This window comes from Antedon bifida, chromosome 10 (assembly GCF_963402885.1).
Source record: "Antedon bifida chromosome 10, ecAntBifi1.1, whole genome shotgun sequence".
Classification (NCBI taxonomy): domain Eukaryota; kingdom Metazoa; phylum Echinodermata; class Crinoidea; order Comatulida; family Antedonidae; genus Antedon; species Antedon bifida.
This window is the reverse complement of record NC_136235.1, coordinates 6,754,119-6,781,916: the sequence shown is the minus strand read 5'-3', so window position 1 is coordinate 6,781,916 and position 27,798 is coordinate 6,754,119. Positions and strand designations below refer to the sequence as shown.

General features: G+C 33.7%; 5 protein-coding genes across 10 annotated transcripts in view; 2 read left to right on the top strand and 3 right to left on the bottom strand.

Moving 5' to 3' along the window:
* Nucleotides 1–27,798, top strand: part of LOC144853631 (BLOC-1-related complex subunit 8-like) — a 224,095-nt gene that overhangs the window by 50,774 nt on the left and 145,523 nt on the right. The gene's annotated exons all lie outside the window — the stretch shown is intronic.
* LOC144853604 (uncharacterized) overlaps nucleotides 1–27,798 on the bottom strand; it is a 69,553-nt gene that overhangs the window by 18,662 nt on the left and 23,093 nt on the right. The gene's annotated exons all lie outside the window — the stretch shown is intronic.
* LOC144853602 (WD repeat-containing protein 93-like) lies at nucleotides 1,172–10,829 on the bottom strand. Its single transcript, XM_078711333.1, has 14 exons — nucleotides 10,450–10,829; nucleotides 9,763–9,961; nucleotides 9,083–9,223; nucleotides 8,564–8,691; nucleotides 8,154–8,234; nucleotides 7,159–7,291; nucleotides 6,556–6,739; nucleotides 6,138–6,289; nucleotides 4,462–4,593; nucleotides 3,928–4,205; nucleotides 3,151–3,307; nucleotides 2,660–2,837; nucleotides 2,029–2,125; nucleotides 1,172–1,799 (listed from the first exon to the last, which is right to left on the bottom strand). The coding sequence occupies exons 1-14, from the start codon at nucleotides 10,705–10,707 to the stop codon at nucleotides 1,776–1,778; spliced, it is 2,142 nt and encodes a 713-aa protein (XP_078567459.1). The 5' UTR covers nucleotides 10,708–10,829; the 3' UTR covers nucleotides 1,172–1,775.
* LOC144853935 (uncharacterized) lies at nucleotides 11,545–17,007 on the top strand. Its single transcript, XM_078711804.1, has 5 exons — nucleotides 11,545–11,675; nucleotides 12,110–12,401; nucleotides 13,447–13,533; nucleotides 13,856–14,066; nucleotides 14,841–17,007. The coding sequence occupies exons 2-5, from the start codon at nucleotides 12,117–12,119 to the stop codon at nucleotides 16,850–16,852; spliced, it is 2,595 nt and encodes an 864-aa protein (XP_078567930.1). The 5' UTR covers nucleotides 11,545–11,675; nucleotides 12,110–12,116; the 3' UTR covers nucleotides 16,853–17,007.
* LOC144853610 (splicing factor Cactin-like) lies at nucleotides 17,322–27,339 on the bottom strand. Its single transcript, XM_078711341.1, has 18 exons — nucleotides 27,152–27,339; nucleotides 26,654–26,833; nucleotides 26,173–26,296; nucleotides 25,758–25,823; nucleotides 25,291–25,371; nucleotides 24,888–24,959; nucleotides 24,181–24,243; nucleotides 23,491–23,545; nucleotides 23,059–23,150; nucleotides 22,688–22,841; nucleotides 22,050–22,123; nucleotides 21,549–21,731; nucleotides 20,988–21,181; nucleotides 20,213–20,402; nucleotides 19,492–19,650; nucleotides 19,227–19,310; nucleotides 18,506–18,619; nucleotides 17,322–18,155 (listed from the first exon to the last, which is right to left on the bottom strand). Exons 1-18 carry the CDS (start codon nucleotides 27,247–27,249, stop codon nucleotides 18,030–18,032), a joined length of 2,109 nt encoding a protein of 702 aa, XP_078567467.1. The 5' UTR covers nucleotides 27,250–27,339; the 3' UTR covers nucleotides 17,322–18,029.

The window sequence follows — 27,798 nt, the reverse complement described above, 5'->3', positions numbered from 1 at the left end:
ACAAGTCTGTTGCGGTATTGTTTGTCAAAAGTTGAATGAAAACTTCCATTGCTTGTTGACAGATTACGTACGCCTGGGGACAACATAGAACCGGGCCAAGGACAGTTTACGATGAACCCCAAATTTCTATAGTGGCATGACTTGACAAAGATTTTACCTGGAAATGTCTGGCTTGCTTCACAAAAAACCAGCTCGATTAACAAAATAAAAATTTATTTCTGAACCAAAATTATTAGTACATATTAAATTTGTTTGGAAAGGAACAAACCACTCCTGGCAAGGCTGGGAATTCAGATAGCATTGGTTCAAAAATTCCCAAAACACAACAATTTGAGTGAATTAAAATACAGAGAATTTGGTTTCATTATACACTAGCATATGTTGCCAATTATTAAGCATCATTCAATGTAACCCCTCTTCAATCAGTAGTTGATTCTTCCTTGCAATTTAAAAGGGTCTCGTATTATTGCGATCAGCTGGAGAACTAAAACCGCATCAACCATTTTATAGACAAATCTTGGAAAAGGTGAAATGCTGTCATAGACTGTCACGTACAACATACGAAGCACGTACAAATATGCAAGTCAACTTGTGTAGGTGTGATGGATAGTTTCAATCAAATTTAATAGATTTTGTAATGAGACAATATTCTTACGAAATGCCCATTTCCATCTACAAAGAACGTTTGAATTGAGAATGTTTGTCATGTATATTCAGACACACTATAAATATCAAAAGCCTTCACTTGATTTACCCAAAATTTTAATCTAATCATAAGCATTTCACTGAGCTTGGAAGAATATATACATTATTTCAGTTTTATCAAACTCTAAACTCAAACACCCATTGGTATATGAAAAACCTTTTGTTATGTCATTTCATAGACTATGCATACTATAGCTTGCTTAGTCCCCGAAGAACCAATTATTCCTCCTTATATGAACACTATGCTCAGATTTTTAAGGGAATAATTATTTGCTAGATAAATGTTTATTCCCGCTTGTATTTATTCCAAAGATAAGTAACTTTACCGACTCTTTTGTTTGTTTTGATAGTCTGATTGAATTTTTATCAATGTTGTTTTTTTCCTAAATTTAATTTCATAAAAACATATGATCTAGGCTGAGATTTATGTTTAGCTAAAGAATTTTTCTTAAGTTTCAAAATAACATAAGCAATAGTGTAATTTATTTTATTCAGAGTTATTTATCCGGGTACAGTAACTTCCTACCCACCAAAGTTAGCAATAAATCTAAATAATAAGCCTGAATAGAAGCTAAGATAAAAAGAACTGGTTTGATAAGTAAAGCCTCGATATTTCACTTATGAACCTTTAACTATCTTGACTTAAAGAAAAAGTTGGTATAAGTACAAATTCATTCACAAACAAAAAAATCAAACACAAACCATCTGCAAAAAACAAATTATTCATTATTATTGTCTGTAAAATAAATACAATACATAGAAGAAATATTTTATATACACATTTTGAATTTCAAAATGTACATTCTTTAAAATTTCAATCAAGAAGCTTCAGATTCAACCTAGTTATTTTACCGTTTTGAATTAACCATCAAAGTACGCAAGTATATTCTTTGAATATAGTGATTCATGTAGATATGTGAAACATGTATTCAAATTCAGTATTAGGGTTCGTGCATGTCATGTAATTGTTAGATATGTCCTACAACTAGAGTTCATGCAATGTGACAAGTTTTGAATTTGACAGAACTTCTCTTCACATACTGTAGCCATTGTGTATAATGTGGAAGAATTCAACGATCTCTATTCTGGTCAACCTAGGAAATAAAGAAGAATTAACAATTAGTGATCATTGAAGTAGATACTTTAATATTGTATATAATAAAGTTTCTTTAAACTAAATTGTTAATACAGTAGTAAAGTAGAGTTCTGAATTGATTAACATTTAACAGAAAGTTGTTTTCAATTGTTTTGAAAGTGGGAAAATTAATTTTAAAAATAATGTTTGTGACAGATGACATCCTTCTAAAAAAGTTAGGTGCTTACCTTTGCATGGCGTAGTTTCTGAACAATATCTACATCATTCTTTAGTTTCTTCCAGCGATCCTGCATCCTTATCTGCCTCTTATTCTGAGCTGCAAGCCTAAGGAATACAGAGATAAGCACACTATATTATTTCTCATCTCAAGAATGTTTGCAAAGGGTATGTGGATACAGTAGATAAACTGCAAAAATTCTCGATCAGCTTACAACTGCTGACAAACCTAATAAACCACTTTTTATTTTATGTTTTTATGTCTTTAGGCACATGCGGCCAAGGATTACCAAAAGTAAATTAATCACTGTCCTATCAGATAGGTGGTAATCCCCCCCCGTTATAGGGGCTATTTTTTTGTGAACCGAGGTAACACCCTACTCGTCTTGAATGCTTAACTAGGTTCTTTAAAGTTCACATGGGCAAACTGTGTACACTGGACCTACGGTTTATAGTACTTATTTGAAAAGACTTGTTCCACCACCAGACCCATCACGCCGATAATGTTGGCTATTATACTACAGTAAATCGCGCCCCTGCCTTACTGCTCGGTCATTGACTCACTCAATGGCTCTGAAAAGAATTTACAAACGCATAAATCACTGTCAAAATAGATAATGGTCACACTATCATTTGTATTACCTGTCAGCTAGGTAGGCATCAAATCGTTTCTCAGTGGTGATATGAACTGTGAATGGCTGAGGCTCTTGTACATTTTGCCAGTAGCTTTCTAGTGGTGGCGCTGAACACAGTTGAAATACAAATATTGAGCTGTCTTCGTTTTGTAAAATGTAATCCTTTTCAGGATTGACCTTGTTAGCTGTAAAAGATAACATTGGTTCCGAAGTATCATTGGAATATTTGGTAATCCAGCATCTCATTTATATCACATATTCTGCCTGTATCATGTAAAACATCACATATGTGTGTGATGTTGTAATACCAAATATTGATATATTGATCATATACGATACTTCAGAAATAGATACAGTACTGAGAATCGGCTGATACTGTATATGGTGGCCATTTTGAGGAGTTTTTGCCCAGTTTCTTTTAACCTAATTAATTATTTAGTTGTACAATACCTCGATGGGTATTAATACACTCTTCATCTGTCCAGTTCTGATATTTACCTTTCATGAACAACATCTGTCCCTCTGCTCCTAGCGTTATTACTGGTGACCATGGTATGGACAGCTGATATGATTCCGGAAGAAGTATTTCACATATTACATCACCTTTCACTGCATCATATAACATTACAGTTCCTGTCTTACACGCTGTTAGAATCTATATAAAACAAGATGGATTCTTTACATTATTAATTGATTGATTTATTTAGTATTAAAACAGACCAAAACAGAGAACATACATACAGTGAAATTCAAAATAAATGAAATGAATGAATAATTACTGCACATGAAGACAAAATTAAAAATGGAAGAAAATATGTATTGAATGCCTGGATAACCCAATTGCTAATAGGGTCCAGAAGTCAAAGGAATCATTTTGGTTCCCCACCCCCCTCCCCTTTTTAACTGCATGTTAATGTTTTGGGGTTGGGTCAACCGGCTCAGCTACAGTGATTTAGTTCAGTAAGTTGACGCTGGTCTCCCCAAGCTAATGTGATTTAGTTCAGTAAGTTGACCCTGGTCTCCCCAAGCTAATGTTTTTTATAAAATATAAACGACCAAATGAAATATTTCCATTGCTCAGGATGCTCCAAAGGAATGTATATAATTATTGTTATAGTTTAGTTACTCTTGACCCATAGAACTACTGTATTTTGAGATTTACAATTAATAACCAGCAAAACTTCTGGTATTGATTTACTTTTATACAGTAGTAGCAAATCTTTATTCCAGTATTAAATTTTCTCTACTCTCTCGCAAAAAAAAAGTAGAACGTACCACTTGAGGAATTAATGGAAATGTCTGAATGAAGCAAAGCTTTTCAACCTCATAGGTTGACTTCTTCACAATGCTGATGTTCTGTGTTGTTTGTGTACCCCCACATGGTATGCTTGTGAGTGAGCCATCACTGCACCCTACAAGGACAACACAAGGCTGTTTTGTGGCATAAGGTGCGTTGGTACCAACAGTGCTTTCACTCAGAACATTTGGGTTGAGGAACTTTATGTACGTGACAAATCCACTCGATGAAACCTTCTGTACTTTTAAAGGAATACCTACAATTAAAATATAGATTTGTTTATGATTGGAACATTCTTCTTGTACAGAAACTTGCAAAATGCATTATTAGGCCAAATTGTTAGTTTTATGACCCCTCACTTAATATTTTGTTTAATTTATAGAAAACCTTATTTCTAATTTCCATAACGAAAGTCAATTACTGGCAAAACAATCATAAAAAAAAAAATTGTAATAACATTATTACCGCAATAATATCTTGAATGGGATATTTTATTTCCCATGCATACATACCATAGAATTTATCCCATACTAGCAGCATTCCGTTCTGTAAGCCTATAGCAAGCAATGACGTGCATGGGGTTGTTGAAAGAACAGTGATAGGGCTAGAGTGTGGCCATACCATTTCAGGTTTATGTTCTATGTCTGAAAATAATTTTTTAAAAATCTTTCTGCCAGCAAATTAATATTATAAGGGGAGGGGTGAAGTACTACAGTATATCGTACTTTGAAGACACTACTGTATCATTTTATTTTTACATTATTGGCCAAATTAGACGCCTAATGACAAGTTAAAGTTTGGTAATACTGTACAGTATTATAATGACAATTTGATGAAACCTCCATAGAAGAAGTTTTGAAACAGTGCAATATCATTACAGTATCATATACAGTATTTTATTAATAGGATACTGTATTATAGGATATGTGGCAGAAACATACCCTTATTGTCCTTGCCTCAATATACAGTATTTAAAAAATTACCAACATTTAAATAAATACAGGTCGGTTTTAGTAGTAGACTTGACATTCAGTTTCACTATAAGCAAATAATCATTCTAAAAATTCAAACTGACTTCAAGTTTGAAACAAATTAAACAATTTAGAGGATAAATAAATCATTGTTGACGGGTAAATCAAGACGAAAATGATTTTTGAAAACTTGTTAGCATTTAATTTTCTCAAGTTTGACACTTTTATACATGAATATCAGATAAGTCATAAAGAAAATTGAGTGAGAAATGGCAGGACTAGCTAAGCATATTTTTTATAAACTTTCTCCACTGAGACACAAACAATTATGTCTACAAGGAATATTTTCTTATCTTCTGGATAAAATTACTGAAATAATTTTTTTTTTAAATAGGTCGATATGCAAGTGTTCTAGTTTTAGTAATCCACTTGGGAGGAACATAGGGCCCTGGGGTTGTTTTTGTTATGACCCCCTAAGTTTTATCAATGCCTAGAACATGCTTGTAGACCATAATATGTAGGGCTTCTTTAGAAAAAATACTATTTATATATCAATGATGCTTATGACATAAGAACAACAACTAAAGCCGATTTTCCAATCAAAAGCGTCTTATACTCAGTGTTTCCATCTTCCAAATCCCCCTCTACAACAAATTCTAGTTCCTTGAGTTTTTCACCTGAAATTGGTAGTTTTAATTGTTTCTACCACGTTCATGAGCACTCCTGCGATTCGAAAAGCTCAGCAGACACGCAATGAACATGAACATCACAGATATTCGCTCTTGTAGTGGAGAGGGTAGCGCGATTCTCTGCGAAACGTTTGATTCGCCTAGTGGAAAATTGGCTTTAGAGCTGTCAATTATAGTTATTGATCTATAATACATACATATTTATTTCTGGTTTTGGGGAAACATGACGTACTGCAACCTGACTTTACTTTATCGTATTGTCTTCATCGGCGTAAATTCCACAATCGACAAATTGTTATGGAGCTAGGAGGCGTAGAATAGTAGAAGGCTTACTTTTAACTAGTGGCTGTGTGTGCAACCGCCACCCCCGCCCCCACCACTATTTGTCTCAAAAGATGTACTAGGTCTGAGAAGACTTGTTCAATCTTCCCTGCTTTGTCTCGGGAAAGACTACAACAAAATACAGTTTTGACCACCCTTTGAAAAAATGCAACAATACGGTAACCAAAATACAATAATTAAATGTACCTTTTGCTTGTTTTAACAGGCTATAGTGGTATAGGTTTGTTGAGCCAGACCAAGCCACTGCAATGCTGTTTGGTCGTCCTGTGTTTGCTGGCAATTCTAATCCCATAGGCAACATCCTGCCAGCATTTAGAAAGACGCATAATGATTGTGGTCTGTAATAAGATGAAAAGTAACTTGGTGGTTTAGCATTGCAATACAAATGATTTAGAATTGGAATCATTGGAATCTCGCACATAAAAATGAACATTATCCACTTTATGTGGCATCTGTACAATTTATATTTTATTTTGGTATTGAATTAAAAGACGGCTTACAAATGTTCTATTTGCTAAGATTCTGAAAGCTAATAATGGGGCCTAGTTTATCCATTTTCATGAGATTCTGGGATCATTGTTATGAAGCTAAAAATATTCTCTACCTTGTTGGTGTTTTCGCTTCTTCATCTTTGCGCAAACATTTGAGATCTCTTTCATGAAGGTGTTGGAAAACGGTTGACCTGAGGTCACAGTGAGCTTCTGTGATAAGATGTTTAGCTCCAGATCCAAGAATAGCGCCATCATCAAGCTTGCTCAAAGCCACTTGAGGTGTACAGTTTGCAGTACCTTCATTTTTATAGGAGAAGAAAATTGTTATAACAAATGCCTGTGAATATATTTCATGACATATTCAAGAAACAAATAATATACTATTCATCCACACTATAACATAACAATCACATTATTGGTATCAATTCCAGTACAAAAAATAATATAAATAAAAAGCAATAGACAGAATCTAAACCTTAGTCTACACTAGCAAACTTTATATCGTGTCCATATATCGACACGATGATGTCATATCAGTACCATATTTGTACCATATTTGGGCATATAACTACCATATTTGGGCACATCACACTTTTTTTGTCAAACTAGTTTGATAGTGTAGACAGAGCTTAACAATTGGCAGATACTTTGTAGTAGAAAAAAAAGAAACATTGCACTGCAGTAAACCAAACATGATTATTCATACACACTTTTACCTGTAAATGGTGGAGGTGGTTTTACTCTCAGAATATGTACAGGTTTTGAGAGATTGCTTAGATTCATTGATTTGGCATCTGAAGTCTTTGACTCTGTCATGATATCCATACTTTGAGTACGGGATAATGGAATCTGTTGGTGTACAAAAGCATTTATGAGATTTTTAGCCGACTATTGGTATCAGTACATTCAGAGCATTTTGCGAAAAGCAGATTTGTAATGTTCATGAAAGTAGGATAAGCTCTTTAATAAAGTAAGCTACTTTGTAGTAGTGAAACAATTATCATTTACCTATCTATGACTTTTGGGTCAAGTCCAGGGTTATACTTCCGAATGTATAGCCCCACCTTGGGTGTAATTCCACCACCTTCAATATACAATCATATCCCTAGGCAAAGTCCCAGTGTATATTTTAAGATTAGGACAGAGATGGGCCTAGGCTGATGTCAATTTTGCTTTGATATATATATATATATATATATATCCAACGGCAAATTACTGAAAAAATGACAATGCTGTGGGTATCAGTGGCTGGATCTCAATGGAGATACAAAAAAAAAAGCGAAAAGCTAAATCAAAACGATAAGTAAAACAGCCAGAAAAGTTAGCAGAGCTTTCGGGCGACACTAGCCCTTCATCAGTGCAAGTGAAGGAATTTTGATACATATATATACTGTATATACAGTATATATATATGTTACTTGCACTGATTAAGGGCTAGTGTTGCCCGAATACTACTACTACTAATTTTTCTGGCTGTTTTGATTTAGCTTTTTGCTTATTTTATTTTATATCTCCATTGGGATCCAGCCACTGATACCACAGCATTGTTTTTTTTTGCTTTTGGATTTTAAATATGATATACCTTTGATTGATTCAACTGTAGCAAAAAGAGGAAAAAACTAAAGAAAGCATTTTGGGAGTAACTGTAGCTCGCTGGAGCGTCCACTATCGCACCAGCTATGACTCTTTGATTGATATGTACTGTACTCACTTGCGATTTGCTTGTTGACCTCTCCAACGGCACACCACTTATATGGTCCGAGGGATCACTTACATCAATCAAAACTGCATCCTATGGCATCAAACAAAATCAAGGATATGAAAATGAATGCATGAGATGCCGATCTTCCAGTTACCAAGCATTGACTACTGTACTGATAGATAGTGTTTTACACGCATGGTTGACCATGCCTATAGATAATTGTAAGTTACATGCACAGTTAAACATGTCAAAAATACTATTCTCCACTATCAAACTATCAAAAAAAGTGTGATGTGCCAAATATTGTAGTGATATGACATCATCATGTCCATACATATGGGCACATCACATTTTTTGTCACAAAGTTTGATAGTGTAGACAGAGCTTTAGTGTAAAATGTAAACATAATTCTACTGTACCTGTGCTTGTTCCATTCTAGTCTTTGCTTGGCTTCCATGTTTCAGTGCATTGTTGGCAGCTGTTTCCAATTCCTGTTGCCAGTTGTCTCTGGGAACTTTGTACACATCTAGCCATACCTCATCATTGCCTATTAACATTTTCAAATCAAATATGGTAAATAAAATGCTTGAGTCTAAGTAAATAATTAATCAACGAGCATTTTAGTTGGTTTAAAAAGTATGGGTAAGACTTTAAACTGGAGGTCCAGTGTCTTAAAAGAACCCAGTTCATCTTTCGGAAAAGAGTGATGGCTGAAACAGTGGCGACCCCACAGCCAATAACAAGATGACATCTTGGAATTTGGATGCATCTTCAAACATACAGATACACTATTCCCTCAAATAGGTTCAACTCAATAACACTTTTTTGCACAAAACACTTTAAAATAACAATAGTGGGTTCATCTGCAGTTTATGAATGAGTTGAAGAACATATTCTTAAGCAACCAGTAAACAAATCTAATAAACTTCTTCGTTTACCACCAGTCATAGATACAGCCATATAGTCTGCCTCATTTGATAGAGTCACTCCTGTTGCTTGCGCCTTAATTCCATCTTGATCATTTAAAATTCTGAATAAGTGAAGTCCACTGAATGCATAGAAAAACATTCTCAGGATACCTGAAAAGTTAACAAACATAAAATATTTCATTCAAACTAGAAATGTGTAGATAAATAAGATAAGATTTATAAAGCGCACATATCCACAAAGTGCTCAAGGCCTTAATAGAAATTACCTTTTTGTTGAATAGGCTTTGTGACCATGCGCATTACTTTTTTGATACAATTTTAGACTGTTTTAATACATACGTATCTATTTCCCAACATTTATTAGCTCATCCTTGAATATTTTAACACAACTCCAGGCGCCACTAATCAACTCAAAGTTTGCCACAGTTGAAATCGCAAGGCAAATAAGGCAAATGTGGTTCTGTAGCCAAAAATTAACCAATAATTAACCAATACAAATTAACCGATATACTGCTTATGAAAACAGGGTTTAACCGATAATTATCTCATTCAAATCGGATAAATATCGGATGCGAAAATTTTTAATTTTTAACGTTTAACCTGAAGGACAATGGGCATTTGGTTGTTTGGTATATAATAATAATAATAATTTTGTTGTGGCTGCAGAAACACGGCCTAAGAAATATTACCTAATTCATCGATAGTGGTAACTAGATACATCTGGACTCCAATCAGTGAGATTTCCAATACGCTAATCTCAACATCTTGTTCCCAATTTGCTAAAATAATATGTTGGGTTGCATCAAGGACTGCGAGTCCAGTAGGTAAACCAACAAATATATAGCGACCATCTGGGCTCTCTTTCAGACATGTTCCTTTTCCAAGATCCTATTAAGAAAACAAACACATAATTTATAAGAATATTATGCGAGTAGAGATCAGGTATTAACCGAGTTTTGATAGATTGGTTAAAAAAAGGTGCATGCAACATACTTTTTGCAGTAATTTAATACTGACTCATTTGAGCAACTGGCAGGCATAGGCCTAGTAATGTGGTTAAGGATCTGAGGGTTATGCGTTTAATTTTATGATTATTTTTCCTATTTTATTCCCGCCTTTTTGTGAAAAAAACCAGCAGATAGTCTTTAATTCACAGTCGGCGTTACAAAATACAGCGCGGTAGTTTATGATCATGATGACCAATCACAATGAGGTTGATGCCTGTTATTTAATTCTAAACTGAAAGTCAATCAAGTAGGCCTATGATGATGATCCTATTATCAAACAGTACATGAAATGATGAAAGGTTTTTTATAATAAACAAACAATAAACAAGCAATAAACAAACAATTCAATATAAAAACAAATAGGCCTACCTCTAATTGAATTGCACTCTCGCATTGTGGTGGCTTATAACGAGCAGCTTCTTCGACCCTAACCTCTTCACGGATGCTAACTTGCTCCCAGGCCCGGTCAAATATTTGCACCAATAGTTTATTTATCAATCGAAACGGCTGAGGAAGTGGATCCCGTAACTGATCAGGATCGGTGAGGAAGTCATCTTCATCGCTTGATAAATTGGTCAAAGTATCAGGTGTTATTGACATTAAATTCTTGCGAACGTAAACAGGCATGTTCAGTTTAATATGTACGAAGACATGCAATGCAAGGTTTACCAGAAGATTGTTGATTTTGGACTGCAATTTTAGTTTAAACTTGTCTTACGAATCCGAATTAAAGCTTGCTGTTGCGGTTCAGGGACGATTCGGCCCTGAGACGATTCGGCCCGGGACTATTCGGCCCACTTTTGGTGGGACGATTCGGCCCACTTTCGGGCCGAAACATCCCACTTTGTGGGCCGAAACGTCTCACCTCAGACCAAATTCATATTCATTTTTGTGGGTATTTATCAAGTTTTTAAAGGTGTTTAACAATCCGTATTTTATTGATATTGACATTTTGATATAATATATATAATAAATTACTAAAAAAAACGTAATTTTATAATGAATTTATTACTTCGAAACCTTGTTTATTTCGTGCATTCGCCAAGCGGCCAACAGAGGGCGTAACTTGTTTACATCGTTCGCGTGACTAAAAATTGATCATTTTCGACAATGTTTTCAAAATGTTTGCTTTATTGCATCTTTATCCCTAGTAGTACTACCCCATAGTCTCTCTGGAAATAAAGTTTGGGGAAAAAACTTATTTTTGCTTATAAAATGCATATCAAAGCCGATAAATGTAAGTGTGCCGAATCGTCTCAGGGCCGAATCGTCCCGGGCCGAATAGTCCCGGGCCGAATCGTCCCAGGGCCGAATCGTCCCGGGCCGAATCGTCTCAGGGCCGAATCGTCCCGTTACCGCTGTTGCTCGGCAGCCATCAACATTGCTGATTGTGGTGTCAAAGGTCATGCACCCAAGTTCAGTGATGCAGAACCACCACAACACAGACAGACGGATGAGTTGGTTGAGTTTGAGTGTCTTTCCTTCTTTGTTTGTCATCCATGCAGCACAGCCTAGCAAATTTAATAGATTGAAATATTTCACTGCTAATTAATTGATAAAAACATCGCTTAGTAGTAGACGCAAGCTAGTTATTAGTAAGGCATGCGTTCATACTCAGCTTCTTATTCTAGGCTAGCTAGGCCCCTCAGTACTACACTAGTTTAGACTCTCTCTCTACCTTCTTTTTACTTTTCTAATAAGACCACACACGCAGCATGCACCAGGCCAGGGAGATTGCATTGAGTGCTGGTCAACTCGTACCCAAACCAACCCGTACTTGTTTACCGATAGAAAACAACATATTAGAGACATAGTTGGCCTTGCCCATAAGAACGAATACATCACATGCACGGTATTTACTATTTGCTTTCCCTACGGTAGCCTCGGGTGCATTAAGAAGGTGGGGAATGAAAGTATACTATAATACTGCTGCTGTGTTAGAAAATGTGACCATTTTGTTGTACATCACATAGGCAATACTCATATTTCTAACCAATAAATAACTTTTTATTCTATTTACTATTTACAGAAGGTCTATGGATGAAATCAACAACATAGTAACCAAGAATGCATGCCTTGCCAAAACGAAAGGTTTACTTTTTCATCAATTTTCTGAAGCACTCAAAACCATCACCATACCCCCTCAGCCATCTGAAAACACTAGGAACAATACATGTACCTCCAGAAACAGTAACTACCACCTTAAACTATTGGTGTTATCAAGCTTAGATATGCTAGCAAGTAGATGTAGAGGTGGATGCAACTCAGCAGAGTCTATCTTGAGAAATCTCATTCAGGAAGAGAAGCTTATTGAAATTTTGGTAGGTTGTAAATTAAGATATATTGTCCCCCTGAAATTGTTGTTGTTGAATATGCTAGCCCAGGAGAAATTAAGAAGGATTTCATCTTTTTACATACCATTTTAGGATGCTGATTCCAAATATACATGTTATATGGGCGGTTTAGGGTGGCGTTTCCGTAAAAAGTGATCCTTTGTGACCAATTTTCACCTACTTGTCAGTTGCTCGATTCTGTGTCGAACCATCACATGATAACATAGATCACATGACCAAAATAATGTTTCACCTTTCTTACCTTAGTAAAACATAATTTGAAGAAATGATAAGCCTGAAAATAATTAACTAACATTACAATGTATTACCTATACTAGCAGCGATTTTTTGTCTACTCCAATAGAATACACAACTGCATGGAAAGAACGCAACAAAATTTATAATATCCTTCCATAACACAATCTTTTACTTTTCGCTCAAATGTATTGAATGTATTTTTATAACCTAATGTTTATATACTTTTTAATGTAATAATATTTTATAAATGTTCGTATTTGATTGTGTAAGATAAGTCCATATTTATTTTATTTTGTTGCACATCTCTTGAAAATTGTGCCTCTGTTATAAAAGAGAAACAATAAAGTTATTATTATTATTATTTATCACAATGATTATAGTACAAACATGCATATCATTTCCGAGCCAGATTACACCCATCTTAATTTCCTGATATATGCCATTTTAATGTCACTTTGTTATTAACTTTAACCAAAAAATTGTTCATGTTTTTGGGGGACATACATCTTTAAAACTAATTCTTTTAACAAGTACATTAAATTAAGATTGAGAGTATCGAGGGTATGTCAGGTAGACAATCAACTTTGTGTAAAAAATGTTAACAGTATAATATTTCATTATGTTGTCATTATCTTTAGTATTTTCATAATACAATGCTCATGATTGGTTGTCATTATTATCAATCATGATAATACAAACTATTATCGTTTTTATTATTATAAATATTATATTATAAGATAACTTATTATTGTTTTTTCTATTTTAATTCTTTCAGATCAGTTGCCTTGGTGACAATGATGCATTTGTTGCATATAGTGCATGTAAAGCAACAGCTACTCTTCTCTGCTCTCTGAAATCTTTGGTAATTTATTTATTTTTGGTACATTTTTAATGAAAAATTAATCTCTAATCTCTTCTTTTATCACAAATCCCAGCAATAAAATTGTTTTATCCAAAAGACATTTAATATTATGTTAAATATGTGGTGGCGCTGTAGCTTGGTGGTTAACATGCTTACCTTCCAATCCCAAGGTCCAGGGTTCAATTCTGACCTACTGCCAGGGTTGTAACTCACGACTCTTTCAACTCCACTTCCTAAGTGTCAAATGAGACTTTATAAGCACGATAGATTTTACAATACTTTATCCATCCTGTAATTTTTTAATTGTATTTTGTTTGTGTAGGATTTCTATGAGCTTGCTGATTCACTGATAACCGATTCATTCAACAAATTTAAGTCAATTGAGATGTATGAATCATGTAAAAGTGAAATGCAAAAGAAGACCGTCTATCCCTGGGAAGTTGTAACAACTGTACTCAACAGAATGTGCACACAAGAAAACAAGGCTAAGTCATGTTGCATGAATGATGGTAATCAGCCTGGTCCTGAAAATGGTATGGGAATATATTTTGTTTTTGATGTTATATTATCTACAACATTTCAGTAACAGATCAAGGGCCGGATTTATCAAACTTTCTTTATCCAAAAAATCGTTAATAATATAATATCCTGGATTTATATAGCATTAATGTTGTGAAACCTCTAAGCGCTGAACATTATTACCCCAGTCATTTTTTTGGATCAAACACGTATGAAAACATACTCCCATAATGCAGCTAGTAATCAGCGCAAAGTTCAAAGTACCCATTTATACACCTGGGTGGAGAGAGGCTAAACGTAAGTAAGTATCTTGCCTACGGATACAAGCAATGCAGCGAGAGTTGGATTCAAACCTCAGTCTCACGATCAGTAGTCCAATGTCCAACACACTGCGCCACACGCCCTCACAAGTAACTTTGCCTTAAATCCTAAATTTTGCTTAAGTCAGATTTATTAATATTTATAAGCAAAAATATTTGCTTATATATTGTCTTAAATCTAAAACGAAAAACACTCTGCCTTAAGATGAAAAATGTCGTCTTATCTTATCCAGTACTGGCAGAAATTCTAAAAATATTTACAGAATTAGATCATGTTCATTATCACCATTAGATAGGGTAATTTCCAATTGACACACGTGATGCGTAATTGACCAATCAAATTGCAAGAATACAATCAGGTGTGTTATAGATATACATATACTTCTGCATAATTCTTAAATGCAATACTGACTATTGAACCTTAATAGTATTACAATATCAGACGCTTATATTATGTTATTGTTTTAGGTTTTATAACTTATTGCTGTAAGATGGTGCTTGAATTACTTAAGAATCCAGAAGAATATAACACCATATGTTACATGATAGAGGATAGTAGCAAACAAGAGGATGAGAATGAGAACTGCTTAATGTCTATACTGTTACTTATTGAAGCGAGTCTTAAATACGCAATCAAGAACCTGACTGAAGATCTAGTATCCATCCTGAAAAGTTGCGAAAGCTTCTTTGTGTGTATCGCAGATAGTCTCAACAGATGTATCAATCCACTTGTCTATAAGAGAATACTGGACATGCTAAATTTCTACCTTTTCAACATGAATGAAAATGAGAAACTCAAATGCACAGTTATGTTATCAACCAAATTGCTGTCTATGACCATGGGCGACCTGTTTGAAAATGCTCCATACAAAAATGAATACATGGCGTTTGGTGGATCTGTTTTCAGTGATTATACAAATCTGGAAGATGAATATCAAAAAGGAGATATGGAAATGTTGAGGAAGCTGTCTGTGCTGGTTGTCAAAAACTGTGAGGTGATATACATGACATCTTCACTTACAAACTTATATCCGGATGTAACTAAAAGTTTTAACAAACTTTCACGTTTTATAAATTCAAAATTATGTTTCAAATCAAACACCATTTGTGATTGGCTATTCCACCTGTATGCTGATAATGATACTAGTCTTATTTGCATAATGTTCTTGCTGTTGAGAATACATAATCAGAGTTTATCAACTGACATTAAATCGGATCCACATCAAGTGTTTCAAAGATTCCTAAAGACAGTTGCTTATGATCATAGCGTTTTGCTGGATCTGTTGATTTCAGATGAAACTGAATTTTTAGCTTATTTTGTGCAATATTTGCATACAGTTGTTTCCAGGTGGTCAGCTTTTAAGGAACTTCATTCAAATTTAGATTTACCAAGCACAGGTAATGAAGTATGTAAAACAAAACCAGAAGATATAGATAGTGTAAATAAAGGAACAGTAATGAATAATAGTGAACCAGATAACTATTGGCAACAAGGAGAGAATGAACCAATAGCAATTATAAGTAAACCAGAAAAAAATCGAAATATTGATAAAGATTTAGAATGTTTAAACAAAGAACACGACAAATTTGATTCTACACCATATAGAATTGCTGAAAAAGATACAGGTTTGATAAATGAAAGTCATAACGAATTTGAAGATGGACCAAATCATTCTAAAATGGAAGCTTTGAAAAGAGGTCATGATGATAATAATGTCATGGATGAATTAGGTGGGATAGGTAAAACAGCTAGATATTCAGTGAACTATCAAGGTAGTGGCTTGCCATTTGGCGATGCTAGTACAGTTCCTTCTAAAGTACATTATAGTGATAGTGAGCCTTCAAACCAGTGTACTGGTGACAGTGAGTGTGTAAACAAGTGTACTGGTGACATTGGGACTGCAAACCAGTGTACTGGTGACATTGGGACTGCAAACCAGTGTATTGGTGACGGTGAGACTGCAAACCAGTGTACTGGTGACATCGGGACTGTAAACCAGTGTACTGGTGACAGTGAGACTGCAAACCCGTGTACTGGTGACATGGAATCTGGAAACCAGTGTAATGGTGACATTGGGACTGTAAACCAGTGTACTGGTGACAGTGAGACTGCAAACCAGTGTACTGGTGACCTGAAGTCTGTAAACCAGCGTACTGGTGACATGGAATCTGGAAACCAGTGTACTGGTGACATTTTAAAGAGTACTCCTCTGGTTCTTACCTCTAGCAATGATAATATAGATATCACGACAAATGTTGACATCATCGACTTAAGTGAACACAATGATAGCTCTGATAATGATAGCTTTGATAATGATTCAGACGATGATAATGATTCCTCATTAGATAAAACAATGACCACTTTGATAAGGTTAAGACTGTCGATTGAGAGAATGGTCAATCGGAGGTTATTTCCATTTCATGTGAACTCGCTTCTGAAATTATTAGAGAATGTCGAAGGATTGTATGAAAATCAGTAATCAACAGTTTAGAAGAAAAAATCAGAATTAAGTAAAAAAAATAATGATGGAATAGTATTATAGTACAGGGATTTTTTTCATAAAATGGCCTAATTTCGACCGTTTTATTTTTCTGGTTACTATAGCATATTTGACATGCGTAGAACACATAATTTGACTGCAAACCAGTGTACTGGTGACATTGAGTTTGTAAACCAGTGACCTGGAGTCTGCAAACCAATGTACTGGTGACATTGAGTTTGTAAACCAGTGTACTGGTGACATTGAGTTTGTAAACCAGTGTACTGGTGACATTGAGTTTATAAACCAGTTTACTGGTGACCTGGAGTCTGTAGACCAGTGTATTGGTGACTCAGATGTATCAATGGTTAAGAAGAAAAAATCAGGATCGGATGAGGTTTGTCCATTAATAGTTTCTTTTAAATTAAATAAAGTCTTTGGTACAGTACTAATAAATGAAAAAAATGTGTACAGAATAGTGTTTTATTACACAAATTTGCATAACTTTATGCACAAAAAAATTACATCTACATTATATAAAACATTTACAATTGATAGAGCTGCCAATTAATGAATGTCATAGGACTGTACTCCATCAGTAGGATATGCCTATAAAAACCTGAGGGTCTATACTCTACAAGAATATGAGCAGTAAATACTGTACTTAGCAGAATATCCAGGATACATTATTTTTTCTCCTATGAGGCTAAGGCAGAAATGAATAATTCATGAGATTAATTATGACATTATAGGACAGAGATCAAATACAACAGGTTTTGCCAAACAGTTGGTCGAGAGGTATAAGGCTTTAGACTACCTAAATGCCATGGGTTCATCAACATCTGTGTTTTTTTTAATAGTTGAGAGAGATTATTTAGAGGGTTAGGGTTAAGTTACATTTAGGAAGTAATATTTATCATAGAAAAATATTAGGGTCATACATTATTCATAATTTCTGCCTTAACCTAATAGAAAAAAAATAATGCATCTAGGATGGCCATGCAAAAATAGTGAGGGTGAAAATAACGATGTACACACACTCATTGGTTAAGACTAGTGTACATTTCCATAAATGATATTAAATTAAAATGGCGTCAATTTATTGAACTCTTTTCACTCAAACATGGCATCAGTATGGCCAACAAATAACCTACATAATAGATCAATTCCCACACACTTATCTTCTGTAGCGATATCTCTTAAATCTAAACCAAAGCTGGAATATACTGTTGCTAAATTGACAGCGAAACCCATGCCTGTGGCTGTATTCCCATTCTCTGTTCACAATCTTGAAAGCTATATCCTATAATAAAAAAACACACATATTGTTATTAAATAAAACAACATACTGTATTCTTCCAACATTAGTTGTAGAAAGAACCCTCTATTAAACAGCTACTTTCACATCGCGCCCTGATTCAGTCCGGCACCCTGAGAAAAATATCGCGAGCATGCTTTCAAATTGAGCAGGAATTCAGTTATTCATTGTAAAGTGGTCATTTATGGACGAAAGAAAACAATCTTATGATTTCAGAAAACAAAGGATTGGTTCTACTGTACTAAGGTGCACAACCAGGATAAGTGCAAACAGTTTTCAGATTCAAGGTATTACGGCTAATGTTTAAAATGAATTAGATGAAACCAAGCACTTACCTCGTATGGTGGTCCAGCATTGAACCGCAATACAGCAAAATCTTCATTAGTGGTATCAGGAGTTACTGTGTACTCTGGTGCAGTTCTTTTGTCAATCAGATCGGGGTAAAATATCTGAAATTTGATATTTAAAAACATAAGGAATTACTAACACAGTTTGAAGCAGTTGATTTTGTACAGCAGAGACAAAAGGGGGAAGTAATTGCAAACATGGGTGTATACTTAATAAGTAATAGAAGTTTACAATGATGCACTTTTTTAGTTGTTGAAATAAGTTAACCTTCATGAGAGATTTGTTATCGGCATATGTTTAAAATGTTTTATACAACATAAATAAAGTCACTGGTCATACATATACAATCACACCAGGAAAAGCTTACATTCCAGTCCTCCTATAAAGCGAATTCTTAAATACTTATTTAATTGAATATAAAAATAATATTGAACATTTATAAAGAGCTCTTTACCAGAGTCTTACAGCGCAACATGACAAGAATAGCTACTGAAATAGGTGAGTTTTCAGGAGAGATTTGAATTGAAAAGGAGATGGAATGTGATGGATGGAACGAGGAAGTTGGTTCCAGATCTCTGGTGTTTGAGCAAAGAAGCCTTTTGGCACGAATTTTAGGTTGGTTTTAGGTGGTGTTAACATAAGAGGATCCGTTTCAGAACTTAGGTGTGACTCAGATAAATTATATATTGATGTAATGAAAGTACTCACATTAAACTTGTATCCTTGCACAACTTTTGGTGGTGGGTTGTCCATGTCATAATGTGTCTGGTTATACTTGTTCCATTCAAAACCCTACATTATTAAACAAATAATATTTACTACAATATTGAACACACATTTTGTACTGTTTTATAAATCAATACTATATGTATTAAAACAGATGACTAGATTATTTCACTAGTAACTGCAATAATAATTACTTTTATTATTCTATTGTTAAATAATCAGAAAATCAATCATTATTAGTACTAACAGTGTGGACACGGTTAAAGAAACGTGGTTTCCTGGGACGATATTTGTCGGACCAGAGGTACGGCTCCTGTTTCTTGATGTCCATCTCAACTGCAAAAGTTGCTTCATCTGACCCCATACCCATCCGTGCCTTCTTGATGAACTCGCTTTCAGCTGTATCCTGTAAAAAATAATAAAGAATATTGCTTGATTCCTTTTACACAGCTAGTAAAAATGAGGATTTGGTTGAGAATGTGTTTACCATTTTCATACCTGGAACACAGAAATGTGGAATTGTATATTGATATATATGTTGTCTACAAGAGGCAAGATGGAAAGGAGGTAGTGCACAGTTTATCGGTCGAAAAGGTGAAAGATACAAGTACTGGTAGTAAGGAGATAATGGCTCTGCAGGTGTTGGAGGAGTAGTTATCGTGAGCAGAAAGAGTGACAGAATTATTGTATTAGTGAGGTACAGGATAAACAAGTAATTTTTTTTTTCATACAAAATGCTTTACGTAAAGCTAAAAACAGTGAGTGAGGAAAAACAGTCTTTTGAGGAAAAACTGCCTTAAGCTGCTTTCTCATTACAACGGATAACCATATTCATGCTCGATGTGAAAGCACGCTTAACGCTCGCAATGTTTATCTCAGGTCGCTCGACCGAATCCGGCCGCGGTGTGAAATCTGCCTTAAACCGGATTTGAACTCAAGACTCTGGTATGTGATCATTAAACACTTACCTTAGCTGATCCAGTGGCCATTAACCTTTTACGTAGAACTTCCAATTTAGCCATGTCTTCTTCTGGATCAAAGAGGATAGTGTCTGGTGGGAGATCCCGTGTTCTCATTAGTGCTGGTGAATACCTGCCCTCATTGTAGTCATCATGACTCTGCTGTTGAAGATCTTCTTCTGTGATCAATGCTTCCACTCTATAAAGGTGAATGGGATGAGTTTTAGTATTATCAACTCAAGAGTTTGAGAAGATACCATGGCATAGGAAGCAGCACCAAGAAGCAAGTAATAAGACTTTGCTGCTACTGTACTTTCATACTTAACTGGGCATATGACTTCACAGTCACTCACTATCAGTGCCGCGCAGCAATTTTAAATCGGGTAAATTCAAGAGATTAAGGTGCAAAAGTGCAATAGCACCAATACTTTTAGACCTTAGAATGATTGAGTTTTTTTAAATATATTTCACATTTTAGTTTACAGTTTAATGATGTTGTATTTTGTATAAACACAAAAGCACTGGCCATGCAGGATAACAACTGTATAATGACTAAACACCATCTCAAAATAAATAACATCAAAGCATGTTTTTGTTTATCTCATAGGCCTAAATTATTTTAGCAAATGTTTGTGCGAAAAAAAAAATGTTTTAATACTCTCATACTACTGTTGAAATATTTTGTGTGTATTTATGAGCACTTTTTCTGTTTGGGCTCTTACTATAACTTACTAAAGGTGAATAAATATTATTATTAATATTAATTAATTTAAAATTAACATACTCTTCATCTTCTACATCATTACTGGTAGATGGCTGATCCTCTTCCTTTCCACCTGTCGCTTCTTCAGGTTTCTCCTCTTCAATGTCTTCATCTGAATCTGAACTGCTAAGTTCAATCTCTCCACTTCCACTAACACCAGCAGGCTGCTGCTCAGATGAACCAGAAGGGAACATAGGTTCACTCTCGACCCCTTGCTGTAAAATAATATAGTATAACAGTAAAATACTTTCTATTTGTTTACTAAAGAAAGAATAATGACTGCAGTATGGTGGAAGCTTTACACAAAGGTACTTTTCATACTAGGGGATGAAAATTGTTGTCTGAACTTTGAGACAGTTGTACTAGAAGAGAAGCGCACTAGAAATATGTATCCTTTAACCATTATGTAACCTCAAAACAAAGGCTTAGTTTTATTTTGTAACTTGAATAAACTGGGTTGTTGCATTGGGGCTGCTTATACTCTGGGCCCCTTGGTGTAGCCAGGGAAAACTCATAGCTGCTACGCCTCTTGTTTTAAAGTGAAAAAATACCAAATGATAGACAACAAATAAGACACATTACCTGTTGTCTTAGCACTAAGAGTTTGTTTCGTAGCTTGGCCTGATGCCTTTCCTTTAGCCTGGCTCTCGCAATATACGCTTTCAAATTTTGAAGAAGTGTCTCCCAGTACCCAATATCAACAGCGCCATCATCCCCATTTAATCGACTCATGATCTGCTTTTGAAGAAGCATCAACTGGCTATGCTGAATAAACAATAAAATTATAATTAAAGAACAAATTCTCAATGAGATACTTCAAATTAGTAAGTGAACACATTCCAAAGAAAGGAGGAAATATATATTTTACACTATGATCAACCCCTATTCAAGGGACACTGCTATTAAACTTTGTCTCGAATGTGTCCTCTTAAAAAAAGAAAAGTTGAGTATAAAATCAAGAAGACATTTTTAAGATTAAAAAGTTTAATTATTTTTTTCATTTCGTTTTTATAATAACAATTATTATAATTTTGCCAAAAATGTGAGCTGTCAACAGACATATAGTTATATTGTTTTACTTACTGTTTTGCCTTTGAAGATTTTTTCAACTTCCGAGCTAACAGAGTTGTTGATTCCTTCTCGCCTATCAGCACCATCTAAAACACAAGGCATTATTCATAAAAAAAAACTGTTCTGAATTGGAAATAGTTTAGATTTAGGCATGTTTTGCCTGTTGTAGATTGAAAAAAGCTCAATAGAACGAGGCAGTGAAGTAGACCAGATCGAAAAACATTTTTTAGATTGGTGGAAATAGCTTAATAAAAATATCCTTTGAGTTAAACAAATTGCAAAAGTTTGTTTTATTGCTGAAATATGTTCAAAATCTACCCTGATCATCCCAGTATAAGTGACCTAATTTGCATTAAATCAAAATGGCTGCCATTTGAAAACTTATTTAGAGTGTTTATTGTAACAATTTTTAATAGTTGTCACCTGTTATATTTTATTATCTTGACAAAATGTATTGTGAGGGTCCCTAATGATCAGCTGTTAAATACAGTGTTAAAATAAATAAATAAATTTGTACTTGACATTTTATCTCATGTTGGATGACCATTTGATGTTACAGACAGTACTACTACATTTTCGCTAGCCATGTTCTAGCTAGCCTAGGTTGCTAATATTACATTGTCTTATGATATCAACCAAGCATGCCTTACCTAGGCATTCAGGATCTATCTTCTTTAGTTTAGCCAGCTCATCATCTGTTATCAATGTTATATCTTGCCAGTAATCTACATTTTTCTTGTCATCTAACTTCATATATACATCAATGTCTACTAATAAATTTTCTAAATCCGTAATTGTTAAACCCTACAATAAAAATAAAGATGTGTCAACATATTAATACAGTATTTTAACAATTTCAAATATGACCATTAAATAAAAAAACACAACCAAAAATAGGGTTATAATTACATATTTCTTATGTGCTGACTTGAGGATTACATTGCAAAGTATTTTTAAGGTTTGTGAGACTGCTAAATAAGATGTAGTAACAAATATTATTAAATTAAGCAAAACCACCTACCATTAGCACTTTATATGGTTCTTGTATTTCTAGAGAAAAATCCCCATCATCGTCCTCAGCAATATACTGTGCAAGCAAGTCAATAGGCTTAGCTGTGGATTAAACGTATATATAGTAATCCCTTTTTCATACTAAATAAATATATATCAATGTTACCACTTATACATTTTAAGTGAACATTATTGTTTGCACACATGTACTACAAACTCTGGTAATAACGGTTAATGTGCAGACAACAACTCAAAAATTATTAGAATAGAAACAGGTCCCTTGCTCATTTTAAGAAGAAAGAAGAAATTTCCTTTAATATAGACAAACTGTTACATATTATTACTACAGTACTGTATTTGGACAAAAAGTGATAATGTATGATTTATAAGGGAACAGAAGAGTAGAGATTTCTGATATTGATACTACCAAAACAACTCTTACCTCTGCCATCTTTGATTCTAATACTGGAACGTAGCTTGGCTTGCTGAAGATGAAACTACAAAAAAAAAAATTACAATGTTATTACATTTCTGTCACATATATTTTTATTTTATGTCTTTAGGCACATGTGGCCAAGGATGAACAATATTAAATAATCACTATACTATGCTAATCCTCTGATACAGAGGCTATTTCCTGAATATAAGGCTTTTATATACTGTAAATATGTTTACCATGCACCATACATTAGTTGACATTAGTTGTGTTTTCAAACATCAGGAAACCAAATATCATGTTTGTTTGTGGTCATGTCAATAAAGAATAGTTATCTTATATTAATGAAGATCATCATCTATGGGAGTAATACAAATGCAATTTGAAAGTCTTTTGTAGTTTTATTTAAGTTAATCATTTAACAAATCATTTTTTAAATTAATTGTTCAGGGGGACAATATATCGTTAAGAATTAACATATGCTTAAATTACTAAGAACAATGTACTCAGATGGCACTTTATTGAAGAATCAGTTTTTTCCGTGTGTTAACGCTGCATCGATTCTGTTTTTGTTTTGTTTTTGATACCATGAGATAAATAAGTAATAATTAAAAAATACAAATGTTCTTTACTGTTAGAATAAATGAACAGACACTTCTGTATTTTGCTGGTAAGCCTTTAAAATTGTTTACTTACGTTATCCTCTTGTCGTTCCCATTCCTTAAAAGATTCGGCTTCCCTTTGTCGCTGCATTAATTCCTACAATTTTAAAGACAAATATTGTTTAATATTACAAAATGTATAAGAACTCTAGTATACTTTTGAATATAAAGCATAGTTTGCTCTGGACAAATTTGTTAACAATCTACTGTAAGGTAAAAATTCAACAGAAAACAATGTTTTGCAGAGTAGAATGACTAGATTATTAGCATTCAGTAAATAACTGTTGGTGTTTTTATTACTACAATGTCAAAACATACACTAATAAGTTTGCACAGTTTTTTAGGTTGTTAAAATTTAAAAGAAAAACAAAGAATATTATTTTTTTGTTTAAGATATATATTTATTTCTAAAAGAAGAATTAATTATTTCGGAGAAAGTTTATTTAAAAAAAGATTTATGAATATTAATTTTTATAAAGGTACCCCTTCTTTATTTATTTTTCAATGTTTGTGTATTCTGTATATAAAATTTTGTTTATATTTTATATTTATCTGTTTTTTATCGCACTAATATTTGGCAATTTTTAAGAAAAATTTATATTGTTATTTTATTATGATAATGGACAAATAAACCATTTCAGTATTCAAGTTGTGTTTTTAATATCTGTTAGAGCTACAATATTGCGACTGAATGGTTTTTCCACACTGGTTAACTATTTTTCATAAAGTAAAAACCATTACCATTTCCTTTTCTCTTTCTTCTCGTTCTTTTTCTCTTTCTAACCTTCTCTGTTTAACCTTTTGCAGTTCAAGCTGTAAATAAAAATACAAAATTACATAAGTAAGGGAAAACTTGGTCAGATGTTTTCCCTAATCTGACATACTGTAATTTGTACTTCATACTAACAATAATTACAATAATTTTGCAAGTAATTCTCGGGTAGGACTTGAACCCACAAGCTCCAGATCATTGGACTGGAAAACGTAACACTATTACGCTGTATGTGTCTGTCTGTGATCTAGACAACCACAGTTCAAGAATCATATACATTTTTTGTGAATCTGGATGAGAATTTTTTTCAAAAACCAGCTTTGATAAAACTTTATTATTTATAATAAAATCAATGTGCAGAAATACACTTACCCTGTTTTCAATCTGCTTATGGCGACTTAACTTCTTAATTACATTGGCATCAGCATCTTTTAATCCAAGTTTGTCATTTTTCTAGAATGTAATGAAAATATGTTATATAAAATGAGGCAGTTTATCAATAAAGTTGAGTTTAGATGTTGCCTGGTTAAGGCAGGTGTGCCACAAATTGAAATTGTAGCCATATAAATCTTCTCGGATAAGGACTAGAGTCCACTGTTCAATTGTACACAATTTGCTATTGTGCACTGAAAAGAACTTAGTACTGTATATGATTTTATGTGTATTCTATTGTTAATTGAAACTTGTGAAACATTTGTTTGTGCAAGGAGGAAATAAGTAAGATAATAATACTTATTTCATCCATGGTTTGTGTACACCTTTTATTTTATATGATTGAATAAATTAAAATATATTTGTGTCTTGGTATTCTTGACAAGTCTAAAAAAGAATTGTCTTACCTTATGCCAAGTAAACATTTCTAATAGGTTTGGATCAGCAAATGGATTGTCTTGATTTGTGTAACCCTAAAAGTAAGAAGAAATCAAACAATTAAAGACCACATTTAAGGTTAGTTACAGATATGACAATAAAATAACAATCTATACTAGCCACTATAGGCCTGTTTCTGCTGCGAAAAAAATAACCGAAATACAATTACCACAATTGATGTTGGAAATTGTTATTGCTGTGTAGCTAAATGCGAAATAACGGTTATTTTGAGTAATGAAATGATCCACCCACCCATTAATTCACCGACTGTTTGAGAGCACAAACTTAGCAGAAATGCTATTAAAAATTATATTTTAAAATATAATTTTTTTTTTATTTGGCATTATGCACCAGAATCACAGGTCAAGTTTTATATCATTTTACCATCATTTCTTTATCCCATCCCATTTTTTCTTTTCTTTTTCTTTCTTTGGCTAACTTCTTTTCTTGTCTTCTAGCCCTCTTCTCTTCTGGTGTTTCCAGGGCCTTCATCACTGACTTCTGCTTTCTGAAACAAATACAATGAATCCTGTCATACACAATTTTTATTTTAATATATTAATTTAGTAATACATTTTAAAGCGATGTTAGAGTAATAATTACAAGTAATTAAAGGATAATTGTTAAGGCACAAACATGAAGAAGTTATTAATGTAACTACTGTATGCTGCTCGAGTACAATTCCACACCAGTTTAAACAGAAGCAATCCAATCCAAGTATAAGCATGAGTGTTGTAGTCATGTCTCCTGGAAGTATGCAGTCTTAAGGCCAATTTACACAGACAAGCTGACACACATGAATAAAAATATAGAATCTATGTAATTTCTTAATTGTGACCAAACACAAAACGCTTTTTTCTTATACCTTTTCTCTTCCTTGGTCATTTCTCTTGGTCTGGGTGGTGGACTTGACTTTCTTCGTTCCTTTGAGGGTGAACTGTGCTTGTGTTTCCTCCTGACGGGGGATTTTGAATTTGAACGCCTGGATTGCTTTCTGTATCTGTCCTCTGAACTACTGTTACTACTGCTACTGTCATCATTTGAACTGTAGATGAATTGAACATGAAAATATTGCTTTCTCAAGCTCTGTATTTGTAACTGTATTTATTTTTTTTAATTAATATTTTAAGAGTGTAAAATAGAGCCCAGGCTAGCCTAGTTAGTAGTACTACACGAATTATATGGCCACTCATACTAGGCTATATTTACCAAACAGTCTTACAAAAAAATATATATTTCAGCCCGCAGGATCACTTCCTTAAGTTTACAGATATTTTGTTGCAGCAAGAAGAGTTCGATTTCCGGCGTTAATTTATCAGATGGTTGAAAGGCATGGCTGGCCTACCTAGCTTATTTGACCTACCTGTACCGTCGTTTCTTGGATTTTCCTTTGTATTTAGCTTCATCTCTTTCCCTCGACCGTGATCTGTGCTTTTTATGTTTCTTTTCACTTCTACCCATATCTATATAGAAACTGTTTTTAACTTTTTTTAACGAAAATCTTGTCTGGGATATTTCGAAAAAAAAAAGCAGCGTAAACAATACGAAAACAAAGACGCCACCTAACGGTTGGAGAGTTAAAAAAGTTCATCGACGACCGGTAAAAAATAGATGACGCTGTTCTATTTTGTTTCAAGTTATCAGAGTGTTGTATTACAAATCAACAGGGAAGAGTGAATTTTAATTAATAATTTTGAATTCTCTCATTAATTTTAACATTTCTCTCGTTCCATCTTACAATAGTATTAGTATTCACACATTTCGTAGTGGTTTTATTTATTTTTTCATATGGGAATAAGGGTATAATTAATTTGGAACCAATAAAAATCATACAGAATTGACAATAATGATTTGTAGTATTTTATGTGTTATTTAGGTGAAATTCTTATCTTATTTATAATTATTATAATAGAAAGTAATTTCATGTAGGATAGTGAAAAAGATTAATTAGCTTAATATCAAAATCAAAAGCCCGAAATAGAAATAAATAAATTAATAAAAACAAAGTTT